General features: G+C 42.1%; 2 protein-coding genes across 2 annotated transcripts in view; both read right to left on the reverse strand.

Annotated features, from left to right (window-relative positions):
- Positions 1-252: 252 nt before the first annotated feature.
- On the reverse strand, positions 253-3,297 carry LOC128806265 (acrosin-like). The gene is made up of 5 exons (XM_053975691.1): positions 3,129-3,297; positions 2,698-2,904; positions 2,095-2,360; positions 1,716-1,861; positions 253-1,247 (listed from the first exon to the last, which is right to left on the reverse strand). The coding sequence occupies exons 1-5, from the start codon at positions 3,197-3,199 to the stop codon at positions 447-449; spliced, it is 1,491 nt and encodes a 496-aa protein (XP_053831666.1). The 5' UTR covers positions 3,200-3,297; the 3' UTR covers positions 253-446.
- A 7,523-nt stretch (positions 3,298-10,820) lies between these two features.
- The window catches only part of SLC10A7 (solute carrier family 10 member 7), a 139,908-nt gene continuing 128,125 nt past the window's right edge, over positions 10,821-22,603 (reverse strand). The window contains exons 11-12 of the mRNA XM_053976328.1: positions 17,301-17,446; positions 10,821-14,070 (exon numbers count right to left, since the gene is read on the reverse strand). Of these exons, the coding sequence (XP_053832303.1) occupies positions 14,026-14,070; positions 17,301-17,446 (191 nt within the window). The 3' untranslated portion in view covers positions 10,821-14,025. The remainder of the gene's footprint in view (positions 14,071-17,300; positions 17,447-22,603) is intronic.

The raw sequence follows: 22,603 nt of genomic DNA on the forward strand, positions 1-22,603 counted from the left end.
GCCTCAGTGTTTCCCTCCCCAAGGTGTCTGCATGTGGCATTGTCTCCTCCTGTCCTCTTCCTAGCCTTGATCTGCCAGTCTTCTCCATCCTGTCATGTCTCTGAGCACTCTCCTCTCTGACTAGACACAGTTCCAGCCCTTTAAGAAGTGACTCTCTTTGTGTCCAAGTGGTCTGAGGCAGCCTCATTTTGCAGGTCCTGGGCAAGGAAGTCCTTGCCTTGCCCAGGAGACCAAACTGGACTGAAAGCATGGTTAACTCCAAACATAGGCAACTTTATTTCAGCAACTAAGTCAATGTTAGCACTTGTATACACGTAGAGGAGCAACGTGGGCAGGACAGAGCAGGCCTTCGGCACTGAGGCGGCCTTTGGATCAGCAGGCGCTGCCTCAGCAGGAAACGGTCGCAGTCCCATGCAACCTGCACTGGATCCTGTCCATTCTCCTGCTCAAACTGGAATTCCCTGTAAGTTCTTCAGGAGCTCCTGGATCTGGGTGAAGAATTCCATCAGCTTCTTGAATGGAAATGGGCAGTTCTTAATCTCTTCCACTGGTGTGGGTATTGAACTTGGCTTCTGAGTGGGGGTTGGTTTTGGCCATGGCCTCGGAGTAGGCAGTGTTGTTGGCCATGGCTTCTGAGTGGGAAGTGTTGTTGGCCATGGCTTATGAGTGGGAAGTGTTGGCGGCCATGGCTTCTGAGTGGGAAGTGTCGTTGGCCATGGCTTCTGAGTGGGAAGTGTTGTTGGCCTTGGCTTATGAGTGGGAAGTGTTGTTGGCCATGGCTTATGAGTGGGAAGCGTTGGCGGCCATGGCTTATGAGTGGGAAGTGTTGTTGGCCATGGCTTATGAGTGGGAAGTGTTGTTGGCCATGGCTTCTGAGTAGGAAGTGTTGTTGGCCATGGCTTCTGAGTAGGAAGTGTTGTTGGCCATGGCTTATGAGTGGGAGGTGGTCTCGGCCATGGCTTATAAGTGGGAGGTGGTCTTGGCCATGGCTTCTGAGTGGGCCATGGGGCGTTCGTATGATGAGTCCAGGGTTGCGAGGCAGTTGTGTAATGACTCCATGCCCGAGAAGCTTCTACTTGTGGAAGCAGTTCCATCTGGATGAGAATCCAGTCATAGAAGTACTGAACAGAAGTGTATATTCCAGGCCGTTTTGCTCTGGCGCAGCCTCTCCCCCAGCTGGTCACTCCGACAACCCAGAAGAAGTCAGCACTGTTGTCTTTGCACATGAGTGGACCCCCGCTGTCACCCTGCAGAAAGCCAGAGAGAATTAAGGTGGTGTTGGGTGGTCCCTGTTAGCATTGGTGCTGCTTCCTTCTCTCTCACAGCCCCTGCCAGAGCTGTATTCTCAGCAGAGCAAGGCTCTGCTCAGGTGCTGGAGCCTCCAGAAGCTTGGCTGGGAGTGGGCTGGGGGCCTGTGAAGTCAGGCTCTCTCTCAGCTCTGCAGAGTGATCCTGGATGTGCAGAGAACAGATGTTCCAGTATTGGCATCTGGACCTCTAGACTGCCAGGAGCACTAGCAGGGCTTTCTGGGCAGTGCCAGGCCTCTGAGACAAGAGAGGCCCTGGGCTAGGCCCTGCAGATGGGGAATGGGTGGGAAGCCTCAGCGAAGGTGGGGAGCCAGGGCTGAGAGTGACTGGCCAGGGAAAGCAGGGGCTGGGGCAGTGCTGCCTGCGCTGCTGGGGGCTGAGCGACTTGTCACTGAGTGATGCTCCTACCTGGCAGGTGTCGATGCCACCCTCCGGGTAGCCAGCACATAAATTGTGGCTATGGATGTCCCCCTGGTACCACTCGCTGCTGTTGCAGATCTGGACATTGATAAGGTGGACCTTGGCCTCCTGCAGGACATCACTTGATTTTTGAGCTGTGAGCACAGAAAGGAATGAGGACTCAGCAGCTCGCTGCCACTTTCCCCATCTGGGGGTGATCCCCTTCCCGAGGGCTTGGCTTTGTCTCTACAGAGGTGCTGGAGCTCTCTGTCCCTGCTGTCTGCCTTTAGGGAGTGGGCAGCCTGATTCTGGCTTTGGCCTCTGCTGTCAGGAAGCCCAACCCATCTTCCCAGTGTATCGAGCTTGCCCTCCGTTTTTGGAAACTCACATCTTGCTGTAGTGGCACCCCAGCCAGCGACATAGCAGGTTCCCAGCTGTGCCACGTTCAGCGTGGCGTTGGGCACACAGACCAGCTGGATGTAGGAGCTGCACTGGACGGGCTCATTCAGCTCCAGCAGCGCGATGTCGTTGCTCTGGTCGGCAGAACCGTATTCCTTGTGAACCAGCAGCCGCTTAATCAGGCGCACCTCGGCCCCGGGGCCCGGCTCAGTCAGCTGGGTGGCCCCGATCAGCAGGCGCATGGCGCTGATGTTCCTGAAGGCACGTGGAGAGAGGGGTGAGAGGGAGCAGAGCCTGGAGCTGGGACAGCCCAGCAGTGACCAGCCTTCTGCTTCTCAAGGCAGAGAGGAAAGCAGCACTATGGAGGCGGTGACTGCTCTAGCACGCCTCAGGCTCTGGGAATGCCAGCTGGAAGCTGCTAGGAAGTTGTGGCATGTGCCCAGCCTTCTCCTGAGCAGTTTCTCAGCTGGGCTCTGCATTGCCCAGGCACTGGGCACACTGCAAAGAAATGAGATGGGAGAAGTGTATGGCCCTTGCTGACAGGACACCATCTGATGTTGTGGGGATATCCCTGTTTCCCGCTCCTCCTTACCTGGAATTGGCAAAGCAGTGGGCTGCTGTGAGGACCCACTGTGTGCTGATGAGGGATCCTCCACACAGATGTCCCGTGCTTGAAACTGAGGGATCTTGTATGCTGACAAGCCAGGGCCAGGCCCCTGCCTCGGCACTTTTGCCACCCACGACGCGCGTCATACCTCGCTCCTCGTCAGAAGTCAAGGGCCGGAGCCCACAGCTTCCTCTGCAAGTAGAAAGTCATTTCCATCCTGCTCCATGGCTTGCTGCTGCTCCAGCAGAAGCTCCCCACAAGGTGTGTGGGGACAGCACGCCAGGCCTGTCCACAAGGAACTGAGGCTTCCCCACGGGGTTCGGGAAGCTGTGGCCTGGCCACGGAGGACAAGCAAACGCTCTCCAGGGAGCCCCCGAAGCGCTCCAAGCTCCCTCCCAGAGCCTGGGGCCACTTACTCGCAGGAGCTCCACGTGCCCTGCACAGGCCTGCACGTGGCCAGCAGCACGAGGAGGCAGAGCAGCAGCATCGCTGCCCGTGGCTCGTGCCAGCCGCAGGAGTGAGGCCTCCGTGCGCCAGCACAGCCGCAGTGCCCGCAGCACCTGCGGCGCCCTCGGCCCTGGGCTGATGTCACAGAGCAGCCGGTTCCGCGTCCTGGGCACTGCAGCCTCTGGCACAGGGAGCAACATGGAGCCATAGAATGGTTTGGGTTGGAATGGACCTTAGTGATCATCCAGTTCCAGCCTCACACCAGACGCTGCTCAAAGCCCCATCCAACCGGGCCTTGAACATTTCCAGGGATGGGGCAGCCACAGCTTCTCTGGGCAACCTGTGCCCGTGTCTCACCACCCTCACAGTCAAGAATTTCTTCCTAATATCTATTCTAAACCTGCTCTCTTTCAGTTTGAAACCATTCCCTCTGGTTCTATCACTACTTGTTCTTATGGAAAATCCCTGCCCAGCTTTTCTTGTAGGCACCTCTGCTTGCAGGATGAGGGTGTGCAGGCCCTGGGGCACAGGGAAGCACAGATCCATTTGTCAGCAAGGTGGACAATTTTGCTTTCATTCTTTAAAATATGACAATTTGACTGACTTTTCCTATCATGTAGTACCTAAGTAAAAGTCGGCTTGGTCATGTATGTGTGGTATTTTGGCCTATGTATCTAAAATGGAAAATACCTGTGCCCCTGCTCTCCAGGACAACTTCTCAGCCAGTCAGCACTCTCTCTGAAGGACTATGAAGTGCTAAGTGCTGCCTGCAAAGAACAAGGCATAGAGAAAAAACTGATGAAAGCACTGGTATTAAGAAGCATTGAGATATATCTGATAAAATCCAGCTTTGCTTTCCATGCCATCCTATATATTCTGAAAACCTCATGAAGATCCTTAACCAAACAAACAAAAAAGAAAATATGCAATCAAAATAGTATCTGAATATTAACCTGCTGACTGATATAGATGTATACAATTAATATGTGTATATACACATATTATTCTAGTTATATAGTGCTTTCTACCCCTTTTTCTGTTTTCAGACAGAGCAAGGAAAAGACACACACAAAGAAGAAAAAATTAGAATCTTGAAAAAAGTCATAATCTGTATTTGCAAACCAAATTAAATTTTTGGACACCTCAGTGTTTAAACACTTTCTTTTCAATCTTATTAAAAGTGCCCAGTTTTCAGAGAGTACCTGTCCTCCCAGAGTGATGGTTATCTCATGTGTCAGTGCCAGTTGAGCATCTGCCATCATTTCTTATTTTGGGAAATGTAGGCCCCATGTGCTTACACCTCTTCAGATTGTCAATCTCTTTCAAGGAGTTAGCAAAAGGTTTACGTTTGCATTGGTTTTACTTATCTGAGTTGTTTTCCTATTCTTATGATCACACTCAGTAAGAGGTTGAATTTCTGGTGTAGGAATATGCATCCACATAAAAATGAGGGCTCAATACATTTTAAAAGGGAAAGTCATTTAATCATTGATGAAGGTACAATATCCTGAGTAAGTCTTAAAACCACCAGAGGTCACACATGGGTTTCTTCCTTCCCCTTTTCCTCTTCCATCTTTTTTAAAAAAATTGTTTGTTTGTTTGCCAGTACAGCTGGATTTTTGATACAACAAGGTAGCTAAATTTCATGTGTGGAAAATACTGAAAAATAACTGCACTCAATGTTTGAGCAGACCTAGTGATTCTAAACACATATTTTCCTGTGAAAATTAATGGTGTGCCCAGAATACAAAATTGTGCTGGTTTGCAAGACTTGGCAAATTTATAATGCATCATTTTAGTGACAAACAAGAGAAAATAAAAGGACATGGGCATTTTTTTGGTTGTTGTTTTGTGGGATTTTTTTGTTTGGTTGGTTTTGGGTTGTGGGGTTTTTTTTTGGGATTTGGTGGTGGTTTGGGGTTTTTTTGGTTATTTTTTTGGTTGTCTTTCCCTTTAAGATAGATACGTCAGTCAACACATTTGGAGAAATCTCATACAATGTTAATTGAGTAATATCAGCTAGAACCACAACTTCTGCTGGCATAAGGGTCATCTAGAAAGTTCTCATTTTGGTGAAGATGCTGAACAGATGAATATTTGAATTTGAATAAAATTAATTTGAATATGTCTCATGCTGATTTGAAATTTATTAGAGAAATACAGACTGGATAAACTACATTGTTCCTGTCTTCTAATTTCAGCCTGTAGCAGCATCCTCTGTGTGTGAGTACAAACACTGGTATCTAGGACAGATGTTAAGTACATATTAGTATTTGTTAATTCATACAGTTTTGTGGTATTATGTCATGTGGTTAGTTGAGACATGTTTCAACTAAAAATCAATTCCCAAACAACAACAGCAAAAATTATCAAAAAAACTAGTTGGAAGTGGGTGATCAGAATCTTCCATTAATTAGGAAAAAATCAAAGAGATGGTGGAATGTGTGCTGCAGAAGCACCAGTGACTGCACCAAATGAACTCAAATCAAGAAAAAGCTAATTAAGTAAATGTAATGATTTCCTACAATGTATTCTTGAAAGATAAGAGGAGCACAAACTATCTACAGCTTCCAGAAGAGAGGGAACTGAAACAGTGGAAGATGCTGGAATATTTCAGGACTTGGTCAGGGCCCTGGGCCATGACTGACACACAGACAGACGCACAGACACAAAGGGTGTCCCAAGATGAAGATTATCAACTCCACTGTCAGCTCTGGCTTCTCAGGAGACTTGGGGTGTTCCATAATACTGGGGAGGGATAAATAACTGAGCCACTCATTAACACAAACCAGTTACCTCCAGTCTCCAGGTGTGGTCAAGTTCCCTAGAAACTAAGAATCCACACTTACCAAGAATCCATGCCTGCCAGCCTTCTCATTTTCCAAATGGCAAAAAAACCAAACAATAATAAGGCCCAGAACAAGCATCACTCCAAATTTTTCACTTCAAGTCAGAGGATGGATTTGACTTTTGATTTTTAAAGGACAACTACCATGGCTTTTAAGCAATAATCTGTGGAAGAGATGAATAGCACACTTAGAATCTGCATGATTTATTTGGCAAAGCCTATTAGTTCTTTCTGGAGAAAATCAATAATAATTCTCATCTGTTTGTCAGTGGGAATTTAATGTAGGCTAAAAAGTCACTGAGAGTTTTATTCAGACGGAAGTCTGCTCAAAACAGAACAAAAAAGGTGAGTTTGAGAAAAGTGCTTAATAAAATGCTTAAATGAAAACTACTCAAGACTTGACTGTTCATCAGAAGAACATAACTTACTCAACATCGCTGCACCAGAATCTGGCAGCAAGGTTTAAAAAGGAACCCTTTTCTCTTTCTTTACAGTCATAATTTATAACAGCTAAATTACTGGCTATAAATAATCTTTTCTTTCTACTAATGTATTATGTTTCTGGGATTGTTCAGAGCAAATATTTTGTTACTAAGAAAATAAGCTCCTAAACTGATGCTTCTGGAAAAAAAAAACCACATTCAAAGTAGTATCTATTCAAAGAATATCACTGTGCCATCTTAACAGATTAAATTTTATTTTCACTAGTAATAAAAGATACTGAAATTTCTCACTACATTTATTTTTTAAACATAGGAAGCTGCTGCTTGCCATATACTAGAGCACATTTATGCATATACCAAAATTCAAGGTTCTTTTTCAATTGAAATATAAAAATTCAAACAAGATGAGTTAGTGGAAGGAGTTTGCTGTTGAAAGCAGAGAGCTAGATAAGCAAAATACATTCCTAAAAATATGTGATCAAATTATAGAACATACAGGATAATGATTTAATATACATAATGATACACATGGAGGAGTTTTTCCTCCCATACTGTGCACCTTACTTTAAAACAAAACAAAACAAAACAAAAAAACCCTACCAAAAAATCATCTGAAAAACTGGTATTAGCAAGATTTGAATTTTGTTGGGTTTTTTGATATTGCCCTGATAGATAATTAACATGAGATTATTTGGGACATTGATATGTGATAGTGCAGCTATATACAGCTCTTTATGCCTTTTATAATCAGAGAGGTTACACGCTTTGTGTCACAAACAGGCATTACCTGATCGCAAACACGACACAAGTCGGGCTCCAGCGCTTCTGTTCTGCTCCCTGACTCACACAAAATCTCACATATCACAATTCCCCTATGTTTTTACACCTGGAGAGGCCAGAGGGAGGAAGTTTGTGAGCACAGGACGGCACAATAGTGTGGGATTTGGCTCTGGCTCCGGGAGAGATCCACGCGTGATGCTCACAGCCAGCCGGGCTGGAAAGATACAGGCTTCTCACATTAACACACCGTGAGCTGCAGCAAACAGAGTTACCAGATTAGCTGGCTCAAATTGTGTCATACTCTTATTTTTAGCACACTATTATGCCTCTGGGATATATTTTATTTATCAGAGAGTTGGACCAGATAAACAGATGTTGTTGCTCTTTTCTAAAAAAGGGCTTTATGCGACTTGCTGTGAGGTATCTAAAAGACTGTATGTTTTGGGGAAGGGGCAGAGTGAATGTATGAAGCAAATATAGTAGTCCTGAGCCACTTCTGGGAAATTACATTTAATTTTTCAGGCAAACAGAGACCTAAAATAGATCAAAAAAGGTTGTTTTTGTAATTTTTAGAAAGAAAAAAAAGAGGTTCTCCCAACATTTCTCTAATTTGAAGCAATATTATGAAACAGAAAAAGCAAGAATTTGCTGGAAAACTTGGCAAAATATGTCAGCAGCGGTTTGGGATTGCCCAAAGGACTGACTGTGACTAATGGATCCAGCAGTGAGCTTCAGGTCTGCCTCATGTGGGTGTTCCCTTCCAGAGGAACTGCGAGTCCCAACAAAGAACACAAGAATTGTAATTTGCCTGGGTTAAGTTGTTCAGTGTCAGCACAAAAAGCTGAGTTCTGCTTCCTCGAGCATTATCTTGGAAAGCTGCCCTGGTTTATTGGCTACAGGACAGGGTCTCTAAGAGAGCTTGGAGAACAGATGAGAGCATCATCTTGATGATGACACCAGGTTCAGCTGGGGACAGCTAACTGGGAGAAGCTAAAATTAAGGAAAAAAGAAAGGAAAAAGACATTTTAAAGACATTTTATCACTTACTTCATCAAGCAGTGTTGACAAGAAGTGGCAAAACTACACAGGGAAGGTACTGGAAAATAAAGCAATTTTGTGACATCTTGGGTATGGACTGTGCCACAGAGAAAGGATAGAAACCGGAAAGGACTGCAGTCACAATGCTAAGGAACAGAGGAAGAACAGAACTGCAAAAGCTTTTGTCAATAGAATTTCATACCCAATTATTGTCACAGGACTCTTAAATTTTATTTCCTGCGTTTCTTCTGTCAGAATGCCAGCCCTCACGTGACCTCCATAATTTTTTAATCCTATCAATGAAATTGTCTTTCCTTCAATTTCATTCTTTCCTTCAATTGTCTTTCATTTTAATTTTCTTCCCTTTCCAGACAGCTGCTTTCCCTGAGAAGTTGGAATTGTTTCATAAGAAAACTGACCATGAACAATAAGTTTTCTCTTACAGAGATGAACCAGCACCAGCAAGTCTTTGATTTTGTGACTATCATACTAGATGTAGCCCTCCCACACAGGATGCCACCCAGAGGCTTTTTTCCTTTTTCTTACCTGGGTGACAAATGGTTGTGCCAGGTGGCAGCTTTGAACACAGGCAAAGAGCAGATGAGATGTACGAGTGCGGGATCCTTAGGAGATGCACGGCCTCTTCCGTGGGCTGCAGCTGCTGGGTATGGGCTGTCCCTCGGAGCAGGGATCACAATCAGTTCCTAATCTCACACCTGCATCTGGTTGGGGCTAGCAACACAGTCAAAGTTCATCTGAACCTACCAGGCAGCCTAAGAATTCACAGGTTATTTTGTTACTTAACAAATCCAGGTGTTCCTATAAGCTCAGCAGGGCTCTTTTCTGCATAATAATTCCAAAAGCCTTTGATTTACCTGCCCTCCCTGCCCCTGACTATGATCAGAAGGGTAGGTGGCAGGGAGCAAAGCCTGATTCAGCAGTAGCTATTGCTCATTTTCTTGTCACTCTATAGGTCACTGGCTGGCAGAAATCTCTGTGGAAATGCATCTAAAAATATTTTGAAAACTTGGCCTCCACTGATGAGAAAATTAAGTGGTGACTCATGCTCCCATCAGCTCCAGACTCGATTACTGCAATTTGGGGGACTGATGCTCCATTGAGACTGCAATTTGCTTAGGGGAGCAGCAGAGAGGCCTCATTGGCATTCATTGTTTCCAACACATCTCTCTTGTCCTTTTAATCACTAATAAATTTAATTTCACTTCTCATTGAAGTTCTCACTCTCTACCTCTCTGGCAAGAGGAACAATCCCAAGGCTGCTTTCATGACCTCTGCTGCAGCTTTAGATGCTGGCACAAAGCACACTTGCCTGGAGCAATGCCTCCAACCTGCATTTCCCTGCATTGCTTTCTCTAGTCCTTCACAGCTTGTCCATGTGACTCCAGAAGATTCCTTACCATCCTGCAGGGTGCTCTCTGTTGAATGAGAATTTTACAGGAACAGGACATATCAACTTGGAGGAATTTAAGTCAAAATGCCTCCTTATAGAAGCCACAGTCTAATGATCACGAGCAATTGTGTGGTTGAAGCAAGAAAATGGCAAAGAGGAGACCACATCTCTCATTCCTCCCCTGACATTGTTCTGACAGGATGCTCTAAGTTTTGGTCTGGGAGACTGGGGCTACACCATGGAAATAGGAAAAAAGATATTTGGTTTGTAAGATGCTGGAAAGTGCAGGCCATCAAATCTAAAGTAAAATACTCTTCATTTAGTCTCATCATGTGCTACATTATCCCCGAGCTTTGTTAGAACGATGGCAGGGCTCTTCAAACAGCTTCCCTGGGGAGACTGCTCTGCAGCTTAACAACCTTGCACTGGAGATGTGCAAGTGTAACCAAGGGCAGAATTTAGTCTCTTGTCTATTTAACGTGTTTGCTAGGGACTGCCTGTGTTCCTGGCACTTTATAATAATAGTAATATAAATGCATTTGGATTATAACCAAATGGAGGAAGTATGATTTAGCCCTTTACTGTGTTGTAATTCCCAAATGCAAAAACATCTATTTAAGTGCAAAACAGTCTACATTTTACAAATACAAAGCTACGATTGTCTGCTTTAAGGGTTCTGTATGAGATTATGATTCAATACAAAACACAATTCAGTGTCTGAAATTTCATTTTTAATGGCAGAATAACATCAAAAAAAAGTAGCTCTTTCTCCATATGCAGTCTTGCAAAAAAATGTATCCCAGGGACTTGGCCCTTTCTAGTCATTTCTACATATATAACTGCTCATCTCTTATGCACGTATGCACTCGCACATAAATCAATGTGCTTGCAGACAGACCATATTTCATCTTGCCTTCTAACCTCCCGCTGTCAAGATAGTTCCACAAAAAATGTAACAAATAAAACTAACAGCTCCTTTTTCCTTGACTGCCAGAGTAATGTAGGGGACTACTCTGTACAACCAAGCTCCTTCTGCTCTGTGAACAAGCACAACTGTGCAGCTTCTGCTGAGACTGCCTTTCTACCACATAACCTGCTCACACTAACTAAAGAATCAATGAGATAAAACACAACCACAGTCTTTGATTTTAACTACATTTAAAATTGTTTATCTTGATAAGTTACTGGAATCATCAAAAGCTTTTCAATTAAATGCACAAAAAGGGAAATAAAATGTTTCAGTAATTCAACACAAAGTGCTAACATTGCCCCTGACCTCTGAAGTGCTGTTTTATTGTTTGGGTGGGTTTTTTTCCTCTGCTATCACTGGATTATAGAGATGCAGAAATAGAATGTGTTGATGATGAAGAAAATCTTCATGTTGTAACATGGCCAAAGTTCTCATTTGCCATCAGTTTTGCCTGATTATGTTTAATATCAGTTATATTTAAAGCCAAGAAGTTGAAAAGATTCAGAGTTGTTCTAATCCTTTACTGAAAAACTATTTAGGTTCAATGAATTAATTTTCAATTGATGACAATTAGCAGCATTCTGAGGACTTTCTTTCCCAAAGTTCATTAAGTATTTCCAGACAGTTAATGGCCTTTTGTTAAAAAAAAGAAAAAGCAAAAATTTAAAAGCTCACCCACAAAAGAATAAAACATGTAACAGAGGTACAAATGTGACCTAAAGGATAAATAATTTTATCTTGTTTTCTTTTTAACAAAATTGAATTCAAAACAATTCTGTTTATTAAAGACATATAACAAGTCATAAAACAAACATCTTAACAGTCTTAACAGAATTGATGTGCACAATTCAGTTTTATTAAGTATAAATTTAAAATATGTATTTCAGTTTAGCTTGATATTCCCTTTAGACCAACACCTCCAACACTCATACACAATATTTAAGCTGCCCAAAAGCAATCAACAAGGACTTTGTAAAGACTAACAAAACTACATTGTAAAACAGTCTGAAATAGTCTTCAGTGTTGAAAAAAAAAACCTCAAAAAACAAAAGATGTGTTCAATGGAATATAAGCAAGTTGTTGGAAGTACCGAAAGGCAGAGATTCAGTACACAGAGGTAGCTCAGTAAGGGTACTTGCAGTGTTCTGATTATTTAGCGTTGACACAACCGCAGTCAGCTACTGTCTGCTTGAACTCCTGCTATGTATTTTAAAATACAAGGGAACACTGCCTCTGGGCCTGTTGTCTCAACATTCAAAACCAACAGAAAGAGTCATTGATTTCAGTGGGTTGGGATTAAGTCTTTATATTCTCTGGAAATTCAGGTTTATGGAAGCAGAACATAAAGAAACTGTCCTGAGTCTGGATGCTGTCCCCTGCTACAAGTGGGGTTTTTAAACCCAGAGGAATTTTTTCCCATATGGAACCAGTTACCACTTAGAATGCTTAAGGAAGTGGAACCTTGAATTTGGCCCAGGAACTCTCCAGTTCCTAGCAGGCCTGTTGGTGTATCTGCCTGTGCTATCTAGGGGTGCACTGATCAAACTGTGAGCTCACTGCCCACTGCTCAGTGGGAAGAGAGCAGAGCCCTGGGGACATGGGCAGTGCACAGTGTCCCTCGGCCCTCTGGCCTACTCAGTAAGGAGAGCTTGATTCCCCTTCCAGGGAGGGAAAGAATTCATCATGTGCCACCTCCCATGACTTTGTCACATGGTCCTTTTATTGGTGTGCCAGTTCTGAACGGGGTGATGCTGTCAGCTCCCCGCAGTTTCTCATACAAGTGGCAACAGGGAGTGGCCATCAGATAAAGCACTGAGGATTGGTACCAGATTACTTTTTTCCTGTTGCTCACAGGACTGGAAGTAACAGACTAGGTAAACCAAGCACATTATTTTGTTTTTTTAGTAAGGCAAAAGGATATGAATTTCACATGCCTATTGTCACATAGAAGATCTTCAGTTTGTGTAAAGGCTTACAGCCTTATCAGAGCTCTGATAACCTATGTTTGCTACAGACTTGCTTTGAGGTGTTTGCACTCAGCCACACCTTTAGCTGCAATGTTAACCACTACACACACGGAAGCTCTGCATTATCGATCCCACATTGACCTATTCCTTTCCTTACTTCATATTTTAATGCACAATTGCCAGCACAGTTTTTGCAGATGGGCACACCCCCCAGTCTGGACTAGAGCATGTTTCTGAATCTTCATCTCCCAGACAAGATGTAGTGCTGGCTGCATGTTTAAATATGTGCCTGCATTCATCTCTCTTCAATGCCTAGAAACAGTCTTTTGTATTCTTTTTTTACCTAAGTTTATTAGAAAGAGTAATATTGTTTTTTAAAAAGTTGTGATTGATTGTCAAATGAGCTAAGATAGTGTTTCTGTTACTATAAGGATCCTTTTAATTAGCAAAAAAAAAAAAAATTGCCAACTTTCTTGTCCTCATAAGCTACTATTCATTACCAATGCAGCAATAGAGAAAACATAGCTTGTCTTACTACAATAAAGGCTCTGTTTCAGCATCCTAAATTCTCTGTGCAGGTCTCTGTGCATTGCACAGGGGGAAGGAAAAGAAAAAAAGAAAACCAAAAATTCATGTTCTTCAGGGGTAAATGATAAAAAGATCTCCTAGCTGCAAACACAAATACTTCACTCATAACCCAAGCACCAGACCATTTCTTTTGAAGAAGCTTATGAGGCATTTAAGATATACAATGGCACAATATCATACAATGGAATTGAAAGAATTTTTTTTGAGATACCATTAACTTTGAAGGAATGTCTAGACAACTGTGTCAACAAATGCAAATAATTCATGCTTTTCAGCTTCTATCCATTGGATGGCCCCATGCTGAGTATACACAAACTCAGAAGAAAAAGGCATGTCACAGTCATATGACTAGGGAGTGTAACAGAGTCACACAGAAATTCAAGTCAATCTCAGAAAAAAACCTTCAGAAAGCTCTTCCCCAAGAGAAGAGCTGGTAAGCCAGCAGTGGGATAGGCTCCTGGTCATTTTGGCTAGTTTAAAACAGAGACTTGCTGCTGGTGCACCCTGGCTTCAAAGCAGGGGCAATGGAAGAACCAGCTGTCAGTCATGATCATCGACTTGGTTAGAAAAATAAACTAAAGGACTCCAAAATACTGTACAACCTCTTGCAGCAACCAGCAAAGTGGCTTCTGAAAACAATGCTTTTGCCAAAAATGCATCTGTAAGGCACTTAACAGGTATCTTTTAATATATATATATAGATATATATAAAAAATAAAATATGCACTAAAGCAACATTCACAAAACCCAGCTGTGTCAATTGTCCGTGTGTACAGTATAGTACATATATACATTCACTGTGACACAGGCCATCTCCACAGTTATACCTTCACGGGTGCTTTGGGCTGCCTGGTTAATTTCAGGGCCTGCGAACAGGAAACAAAACAGTCACTTTTTTATGCCCTTAAAGACAAGAAACAGCACAAGGTAAGAGTCTCATTTATAAAGGGCAACAAAACACTGCGTGTACTTCTGAGCGGCTGAGAGCAGAGTCAGCGTGCAGCTGACAGGCTGGTGGGTTCTGAGATGATCTTTGTGTCTCTTACAGCCCATCACAACCTCCACTTACACAGAGAGCCTTAACAGAGGAACCACAAGGACTATGACTACAGTGCCAGTGAAGGAAGCAGAGATGGGTCTCAGATGCCTTTTACAAAGTGACCATTTGGACCCCACTCAAACCACTCGTGGCACAGATAGAAGAGCTTCAGACCCGCTTAAGAAAAGACAGTGAAGAAAATTTGTGCCAACACCTTTGTGTCCCTGGCTTCCTTCCACATGGTTCAAAGCCTGCTCAGAGGATAATCACTGCTGCAGTGATGGATGTCATGCACCTTTGATGTTTATACCTTCCTTTCTGAGAAAAGGTATGAAATAGCCAAAGTCCATCAGTCCAGAGGTGATCTTATGGCGGGGGACATCTGACATCTTTGTAGCTCCATTGTTGCTGAGGAAGAAAGAAACCCCTTTCTTTTCTGATGGCAGGGTCCAGCTCTGTGTTCCTCACAGGGCTGGCCAATTATGGTAGCTGAGCTATTTATTTAGTGTGTGACAGAAGTTCAGCTCAGTGCTCATGCTTCCAGTTTGGCAGGAAGCAGCCTCTCTAAGTAAGGAAAGAAATGTGATAGGTTCAGAAGGCATTAGGTTTTCAGCTGCTCCTGTACAGCAGAGTGGGCACTGGGAAGGATGCTGGCTCTTGGTATGCTCAGCAGCAAAAAAAGCACCCTGCCTTCTTGGCCCAGGTGAGAGGAATTTAGACAAATTAGCAAATTCCTGAAATTTGGAACCTCCATTTTACTGAAGGAAGTCTTTTGGGTGAGAAGTCCTGACAGACTCGCATTTGTCTGAATTCTTGTTTCCAGCAGGCTGGCTAAACAAGCAATTTTCAGTCTGAGAGATGCCTGATGGGGCTTCTTATTGTAGATATTAACCTTTAATATTGTACACTTAAAGCTTGTAAGCACTGCTTGGAAATCACTCCAGCACAAATGTAAACCCTTAAAAAAACCCCCAAACCTTTAAAAATAAATGGGATATATTCCCCTCAGAAACACCAGCATTTAACTATTGTTAAATCCAACCCGTTGAGATTAGTCTTTTGGATATTATTCAGCAAGAGACTTTGGAGAGAGAGACATCATTCCACACTTTGTTTGGGGAAACAATTTTTTAACTTTGTAGTTTGGCAGATTCTGCTGCCATATTTACAAAGTAGAAATACCTTAGTGTAGATGAACCTCTAAATATTTAAATTCAATTTCATAGAACCCGATCACATACACTATCATAATTAAGTAAGAATGTCACTGCAGTTGAGTACTGTGACTGGATAACTGCCTCCCCCTGCAAGAGAGATGCCAAAATGAAGCCAAGGTGTTTGTAGAAAATAAACATCAAGGGTGATGATGACATGTTTATTTTCAAAGCAGGAGACCATTATCCAGTCACAACATTCACTTCTATTATACTTATTGCAACTGTACCAGACCCAACCTCATTGATTTTTTTCAAAGAGTAATTAAAATAACATTTGTGAATAATACAGAAGACCAACTGAAGAAACTGCAGCAACAGAACAACAATCCCCCAAAGTGGTTCTACAGTGGCATTACAGTCTGCTTAGCACAGGAGGTTTATTTGATGCTTAATGAATAAGAAACTAGTGCTGGTGAACTGTAAATCTCTCCAGTACTGGTTGACTTTTCTGATGTCTGTTTAAAGGCTGTTTTAATTTGCAGCAGCTGACAGCAGCCCCTAAAGGCCATTACTGCCCTGAGAATCAGGGAGGTCTGGATGAGCTCCAGCCCCACTCCTGAGATGCTGAAGAGAAGTCAGCATTGCAGGGATTGTTCTGTCACCAGCAGCATAAACTTTAGGCTGTCTTTCTACAGGAATAGCATGGAATTTTCTTTATACCACCTGTAAAGTCTCCTGATAATTTCTGATTAAAAGAAAAACCATGATTTTCAGACTGATGGATAATTGCCACTGGATTCTCAGATTTTCATTTTCAGATACTCAGACCAGTATATATTAACCCAGTCTGATTTCTGAACACAGTTTCTGAAAACTGAGTGTTTTCCTGCTTTTTACAGTTCAGATAACACATGAAAATCACTGATTTGGGGGAATTTTAGCATTCAAGATAGCGAGGTTACTTTAGTGGTGTGAAGCTGTAAAATGACAGCCACTGGGGTTTTGCTGAAAATTGGAAATCTGAGTGTTAGCAATAAAATTTCTCCACTGCTAAGTGGAGAATGCAGGGTGCTGATGGAGCTGGGCTGCCAAAGGTTGCTTCAGTTGCTGCAGCTTCTTGATCTTTATTATCTCAGAACATTAAAAGACAGCATTCAATTAGATTTCATGGACTAGCTTTTTGCAGGGTGGTTATTCTGAGAACCTGACTGAAACCACTGCAATAATTTCACATAGATCACACAATGGCTGTCAGATGTTAATACCTTCAATTTGTACTGAAATAAGCATATTTGAATCAGTGATGTTGATTCCAAACCCTCTAGGTTACAGTCTATAATCCTACAAGTTACCATGCCTTAATTTTGGCATGAAATGGGATAACCCAAACTGCTGTAGACTTTTTTTTTAATAGACACTATTGTAAATGGTGACACAAGTGGGGAGGGAAGGGGAAAAAAGTTTTCATCCTGCTTCAATCCAGTTCAGAAAGTGTCCTTATTTTACCTCATTTCCCTAGCTCCCATGCCAGCCAACATATCTTTGTCACTTCTCCATAAAGGAGATCCAAAGCTGTGATTATTAGTCAGCTAATGGATGGAGCCATTCTTATGGGGCATATTCTGAATTCATAATTTGAATGAATTTTAATTTGAATTAACTGTAGAGGTCTAACTTCATGCTTTGAACTTTTTCAGAGTCTTTTCAATCCCCTTGTCAAGCAGGATGAAGTTCTGCACTTTTATTTTGATACTGCTGTGATTATCACTGTTATAGAGGAAGCAAGGAAATAGAAAAATCCCAACCCATAGATGGAACCCCAGGAGTTTAGGACTTGTGTTTAGGTATTTTTTCCCTCACAGAACACTTGCCATTATAAATCAAATCCAGCAATCCTTACCTTTTGCCTGGAAACCATCCAGGATTTTATCGTTGGTACCAACAGACTGCCGAGAAGGATCTGAGCAGGATGATAGATGAGCAAAGGGACAGAAATTAAGGACAGGTGTTCATAACCTGCAAATACTATCTTCAGCATGGGAATCCCTGCAGGCAGAAAAACAGGAGACAGACTCTCACCTCAGACTTTGAGCTCCAGATAAAAGCAAAGCATTTTATGTTGCACTGACATTTAACAATTAAAAAGAAAAAAAAAAATCCCAAAAATCCCAAAATGAACTGAAATATTTTATATATTAAAAATCAAACCCAAATGAGCAAGAACATGAATACAAAAAATACATGGCAGAGAAAGTTCTGTGGCAGAAAGGGTGGAGTAGGGAATGCCATGAAAGATCTTTTCTAATTATGCAAATATTGCAGTAAATAAAAACTGCTGCTGAAGACTTGATGTATAATATATTCTGCTACAGCATGGCTGTTCAATTGCTGACCACAGCTCTGCACTGCTTCTTTACTACTTCCTCTCACTGGGCTGTTCTGTGTTCGCATGATTGTCCTCCTGCCCAACTCCTGCTTGTAATCTTTGCAAACTTTCTTTGGTCTGTTCTCCACTGGAGGAGGGTCATGTTTTGCTTGTGCATTCCTTCCAGTTGGTGAGCATCCAAATGAGAGCCTTCCCTGCTTTGGCTGACCCATGAGACAGAAAAGGTTTAGTCAACTGGGTGAGCAATATGAAGTGATCCTGCTCACAAAGAGTTAGGCAGCAGCTGGAGTACAGAAGTTCCTAGATGCTGGAAGAAGTGAGTGCTAAGACCTAGAGATGGGCCATTTTTTTTCCAAGAGCTGCAATTTGCACTCAACAGTGCTAATTCTATCGGACATCTCCATGCACGATCTTCCTGCTTGATGATGTGATATGTAAAAGTAAGTTTTATTCACTTCTGCAGTAATGAAACCAATTATACCTACTTTGAGCATATTACTGCTCAAAATTATCTGTTTATCTTGGAACTTTGCTACCATGCTCCACAAAGTGCAGGTGTGGACAAAACCTGCAACCAGTTCTGTCTTGCCTGACCAGATATTTGCACAGCTGCCAACAAGAGCAGCTGTGATTCCTCAGAAGCCTCCTGAGAATGCACCTTATTTTCTCTCTCATCTTAAATGTCACTCGAGGAGTCCTCTGCCAGCACCAACCTTGAAGTGAAGCAGACTACACACGGTTTTCACAGAGCTCATCTGAGTGTCTCATAGAATCACGGAGGGTTTGGGTTGGAAGGGACCTCAAAGACCATCTTGTTCCAGCCCCCTGCCACAGGGACACCTTCCACCAGACCAGGTTGCTCCAATCTCCATCCAGCTTGGCTCTGCCTTGTCTCCTTTCTCAGCAAGGACAAAACATTGAGCTTTGTGCCACACACCCTCTATTTCCCCAGGAGGAGATGCGTCAGATCAGCCAAAGCTGTCATCTTTATGGAAACTTTTCTTTATATCTTGGATAAACTCCCATTCTCAACACCATTTCAGGTTTCCTTTAATAACATTGACCCCTCCCTTTGTGAGCAAACAGCTTATTTGTTGAGTATTACTACTTCACCAGTGCCCCACTATTGTTGACATGTGTCTGGGCTTGCTGAAATCTTCATGATGTTTCACAGCACCATTTCTTGTAATTATTATTATTATTATTAGCTTCATCACATTACACCACTAAAAATCTCATGCCTATGCTAGTAGCCTTTACCTATGTGTATGTTTGCAGGGATGGATTAAATCAAATAAATAAAGGCTTGCATGCTTTATTTCAGTATTATAATTGCCTTCAAAACAACATCATGGACCTATCACACAACTGCTTATTATTAACACTAATTTCTGGGGCTTGGGAATAACTAGTATGTAGATAGAAATTAAATGGGCATTAGCATTATATTAAGGCACATAATTTACCTCAAATGCCCATCATACTGTTTTTGTAAACAGATAAAGGTTTTATTGCCCGTTTCCACATCTCAAATTGACCCTCTTGGGTCCTTTTCTATTTTGTAGTCACAGAAAAATACGCTAGAGTCCCGAGCTATGAACATGCTGTATTTCTGTTTGTAAGACAGTACCTGGTGTTTTGGTAGTGCAATTTCATCCACAGATCCAAAAACATTTTAGAAAGCTGAAGAGGGCTCCTACAGAGAATCAGAAACACTACAGTGACTAGCCTAAGATCACACAGAAACTAATGGCAGAGACGTGAACAGAATGCATCCAAAGTGACTGAGACATGCTTTAGATAACTGTACATTTTCTGAAAGAAATATAAGAAATTGCAGCTTAAAAGGTAAATTCTCTAGAGGAAAACTGCTTCTGTAAACTAGGAAAAGAAAATTAAAGTTGTCAAATATAAATACAAAATACTATAATTAGCATGACAATATAATTAGATCACTGGGTAGAAAGAGATTCTTAATTCACAGCTTGTTTAAATACATGTCACAACAACAGGTTCTTGAAAGCTACTAATGTGCAATTAAAGTTCCTATTATTTACCAGGAAATGCTAACTGGTGAAAAGAAGACATAATAATCATTTTTGCAGGTGAGGACTAGTCTAATGGAAAGAAAAGAAACCCAGCCTTTTCATGCACTTTCTGATCTTTATAATTCCAACTTTGCCAGTATGCAACTCTCTCAGAAAATATTTCGTGACAGAGATCCCCATAGTGTAGACACAAATGCTTGTGTCAGTAACATTACCACAAAGCTAAACTAAACAGCATGAGTGTTATTTATTTTTTAAAATGCCATCTAAACTTTTTAGTGGCAATATGTAGTAGCTGCAAGCATCAGTATGACTGCCAATGTTTTCCAAACATATAAAACTCATGCAAATATCTAATTAGGGAAAACATGCTCTAATAGTTACTTGTACCTCTTTTAAAATGAAACACAAAACACCTACATTTTTCTCATATATATATATATATATATATATATATATATAAATACTTGGGAGAAAAACAAAGACTGAAGGCTCATGCCACAAACACCCACTCATGCTGCTGTGGTTTATGGAGTTACAAGCTTCCAGCAATCTAATTCAACTCTCTGCCAAAGACCCTCACTCACTAAATATCACGAGACCTGAATAACAAAGTTGTCTTCTGTGCTTTGGTGCTAAGTTGGTCAGCTTTGCTCAAAGTGGGGGTTTAACAAGCTTCCCATCTTCCTCCAAAGATAGGAGTGGGATGAGACAGCAGCACCTCACCTGACTAGAACTAGAGAGAGCTGCAGCAGAAGGGAGAAAAAGCAAAGATTGTTCTACAAGTATCCCTTTCAAACAAGATCATTGGTATTCCCAGCTTTTTACCCCTTTGTTTGGGTATGTTTCTCCTACCAGTGTTCCCCCATGTTCCCATCTTCCTCCTTGCTCTTTGGCCCTGGTGTTCAGAAGCTCTTTTTTTATTTGTGTTTTCTCCCTTCCTCCTTTTCCCTCCTCCACTCCCATGCTTTCAGCCTCCAAGGGTTTGCTTCCAAGACCTTTGATTCTACTCTTTGCAGCGATGTAAGTTTTGGGTACTTCCACTAAAATCACTCAGCTCCGCTAAGGGCAGGGGCACCAACATCACAGTGCCACTGCAGCTGAGAGAAGAAGGCAGGCCTGTGACAGGGAGCATGTTTCAGTTTTCTCCCTTTTTGGTGTCCTCACTCAGCTCTTTTTTTTTCCACATTAAGCCCTTTGCAAACCTGAGGAAAGCAAAGGAAAAACTGTTTGTCCTTGACCTTCAACAGCAGCAAGGAAGAGTGAGAGCACTGCTCTTGCAGCATAGAAAGCCCTCTTTGCTCTCCATCGCTCCAGGGTGTTCCAGTTTGGCTCCAAGGCTGTAGGTTATCAGCCCTGGACAAAGGCCACTGCTTCTCTAATAAACTGCTCAACTGAAAGCTACTTAATCCTTCCCCCAGTTTGCACCCAGTACAGCCTCCCACATCCTCCCCTTTCCCCTTTGCTACTTTCACATTTCCTAAAAGGCCCATGAAAATATTATGCTGCACTTCACTACATTTAGTTAACTGTAAAATAATAATAATAAAAAACCCTAAAAGATTTGAAGGCATTTTAAAGATAATTTAAATATAGGACTCTTTTCATCTAGCTATCACTGTAGTAATATAAATGAAGCAAATTAATTTTAATGCTCCAAGGTTCTGATTCTGTGTCACTGTCACTGACAGGATCCAACTAGACTTTATGAGATGGCATTTGACTTTATGGAAGTGAGCACTATGCACGCATTTACAATTTTACAGGGACTTTAAGCTGTCATGCTGAAAAATGTTTATAAAACATTAATCAAAAAATGCCTCTTTAATACAATGCATTGTCTGAAAGATGTTAGAAGGCACATATTGTAAATGGATTCTTTTTCTGACTAAAGTAATTTCTACCAAAAGCCTTTCCCCACTGCTATACAAGTACACAGTGTGGAGAGATAAAGAGCACTTTCTCAGCACATTACTACCTGATCCAAACACTTGGGAAATCACTAATGTACGGCATGCCATATTTCCATGTCACACATGACACATTTGTCTAAAATTACCCAACAGAGTTTGACATTGCAGCATATTCCTTAGCAGAGCTTTCAACTGACATCTGCCAAGTAAGAACTTCAAGTAGGAGCTTTCTTCCTCTAACAAGCAAGTAAGAGTTTTCTTTTATCCTGTACCCATGATGGAAATGATAAAACAATAAGTACTGGAAATCAGGGTTAGTTTGTTTTTTTTTTTCTATTTTAATATGTTTATTTTATGTTCGCTGGATGTGTAAGCTCCCCTTAAAGCACTGTTTCATCATTTGCTGTTTTCTATCACATTGCAATGGTTTCAGAGAACTTAATAGAACATTTTTATTACCACCAAAACACAGGCCATTATCTCTCACACCCAAAGCAGAGTTATTGCTAGTGCTCTACTGCCATACTTCACTGTATAGGTTTTTTCCCTTCCATGTCTTCATAGCAAACAATTTATCCTAAACCTTTATTGCCTACATTACTGAAACACATTCCACATCACAAAAAGCTGCAGCATTTCCCCTCAGGAAAAGAGATTTGGGGCAAAACAGAGAGGTCATCCTAGGGCTATGGAACCATCAGGCATTCAGGAATCAGAATGCCAAAGAACCCTCACAAAGAGGCAGTGGAAATACTTGGAAGAAAACCTTTAGCCTCTGAATTTTTACCCCTCCCTTGTACTTGTCAATGCATTTCAGAACTCTCAATTGCTACAATCTTCAAGTGCAATACACAAA

The sequence above is a fragment of the Vidua macroura genome, chromosome 4 (genome assembly GCF_024509145.1).
Source record: "Vidua macroura isolate BioBank_ID:100142 chromosome 4, ASM2450914v1, whole genome shotgun sequence".
NCBI classification, from domain to species: domain Eukaryota; kingdom Metazoa; phylum Chordata; class Aves; order Passeriformes; family Viduidae; genus Vidua; species Vidua macroura.

Coding starts and splice junctions, on each gene's coding strand:
- LOC128806265 (XM_053975691.1), bottom strand. CDS start 3,199: ATGCTGCTGCTCTGCCTCCTCGTGCTGCTGGCCACGTGCAGGCCTGTG. Junction 2,905..3,128: donor GGCACGTGGAGCTCCTGCGA/GTAAGTGGCCCC, acceptor TTCTACTTGCAG/AGGAAGCTGTGGGCTCCGGC. Junction 1,248..1,715: donor GTGGCATCGACACCTGCCAG/GTAGGAGCATCA, acceptor GGCTTTCTGCAG/GGTGACAGCGGGGGTCCACT.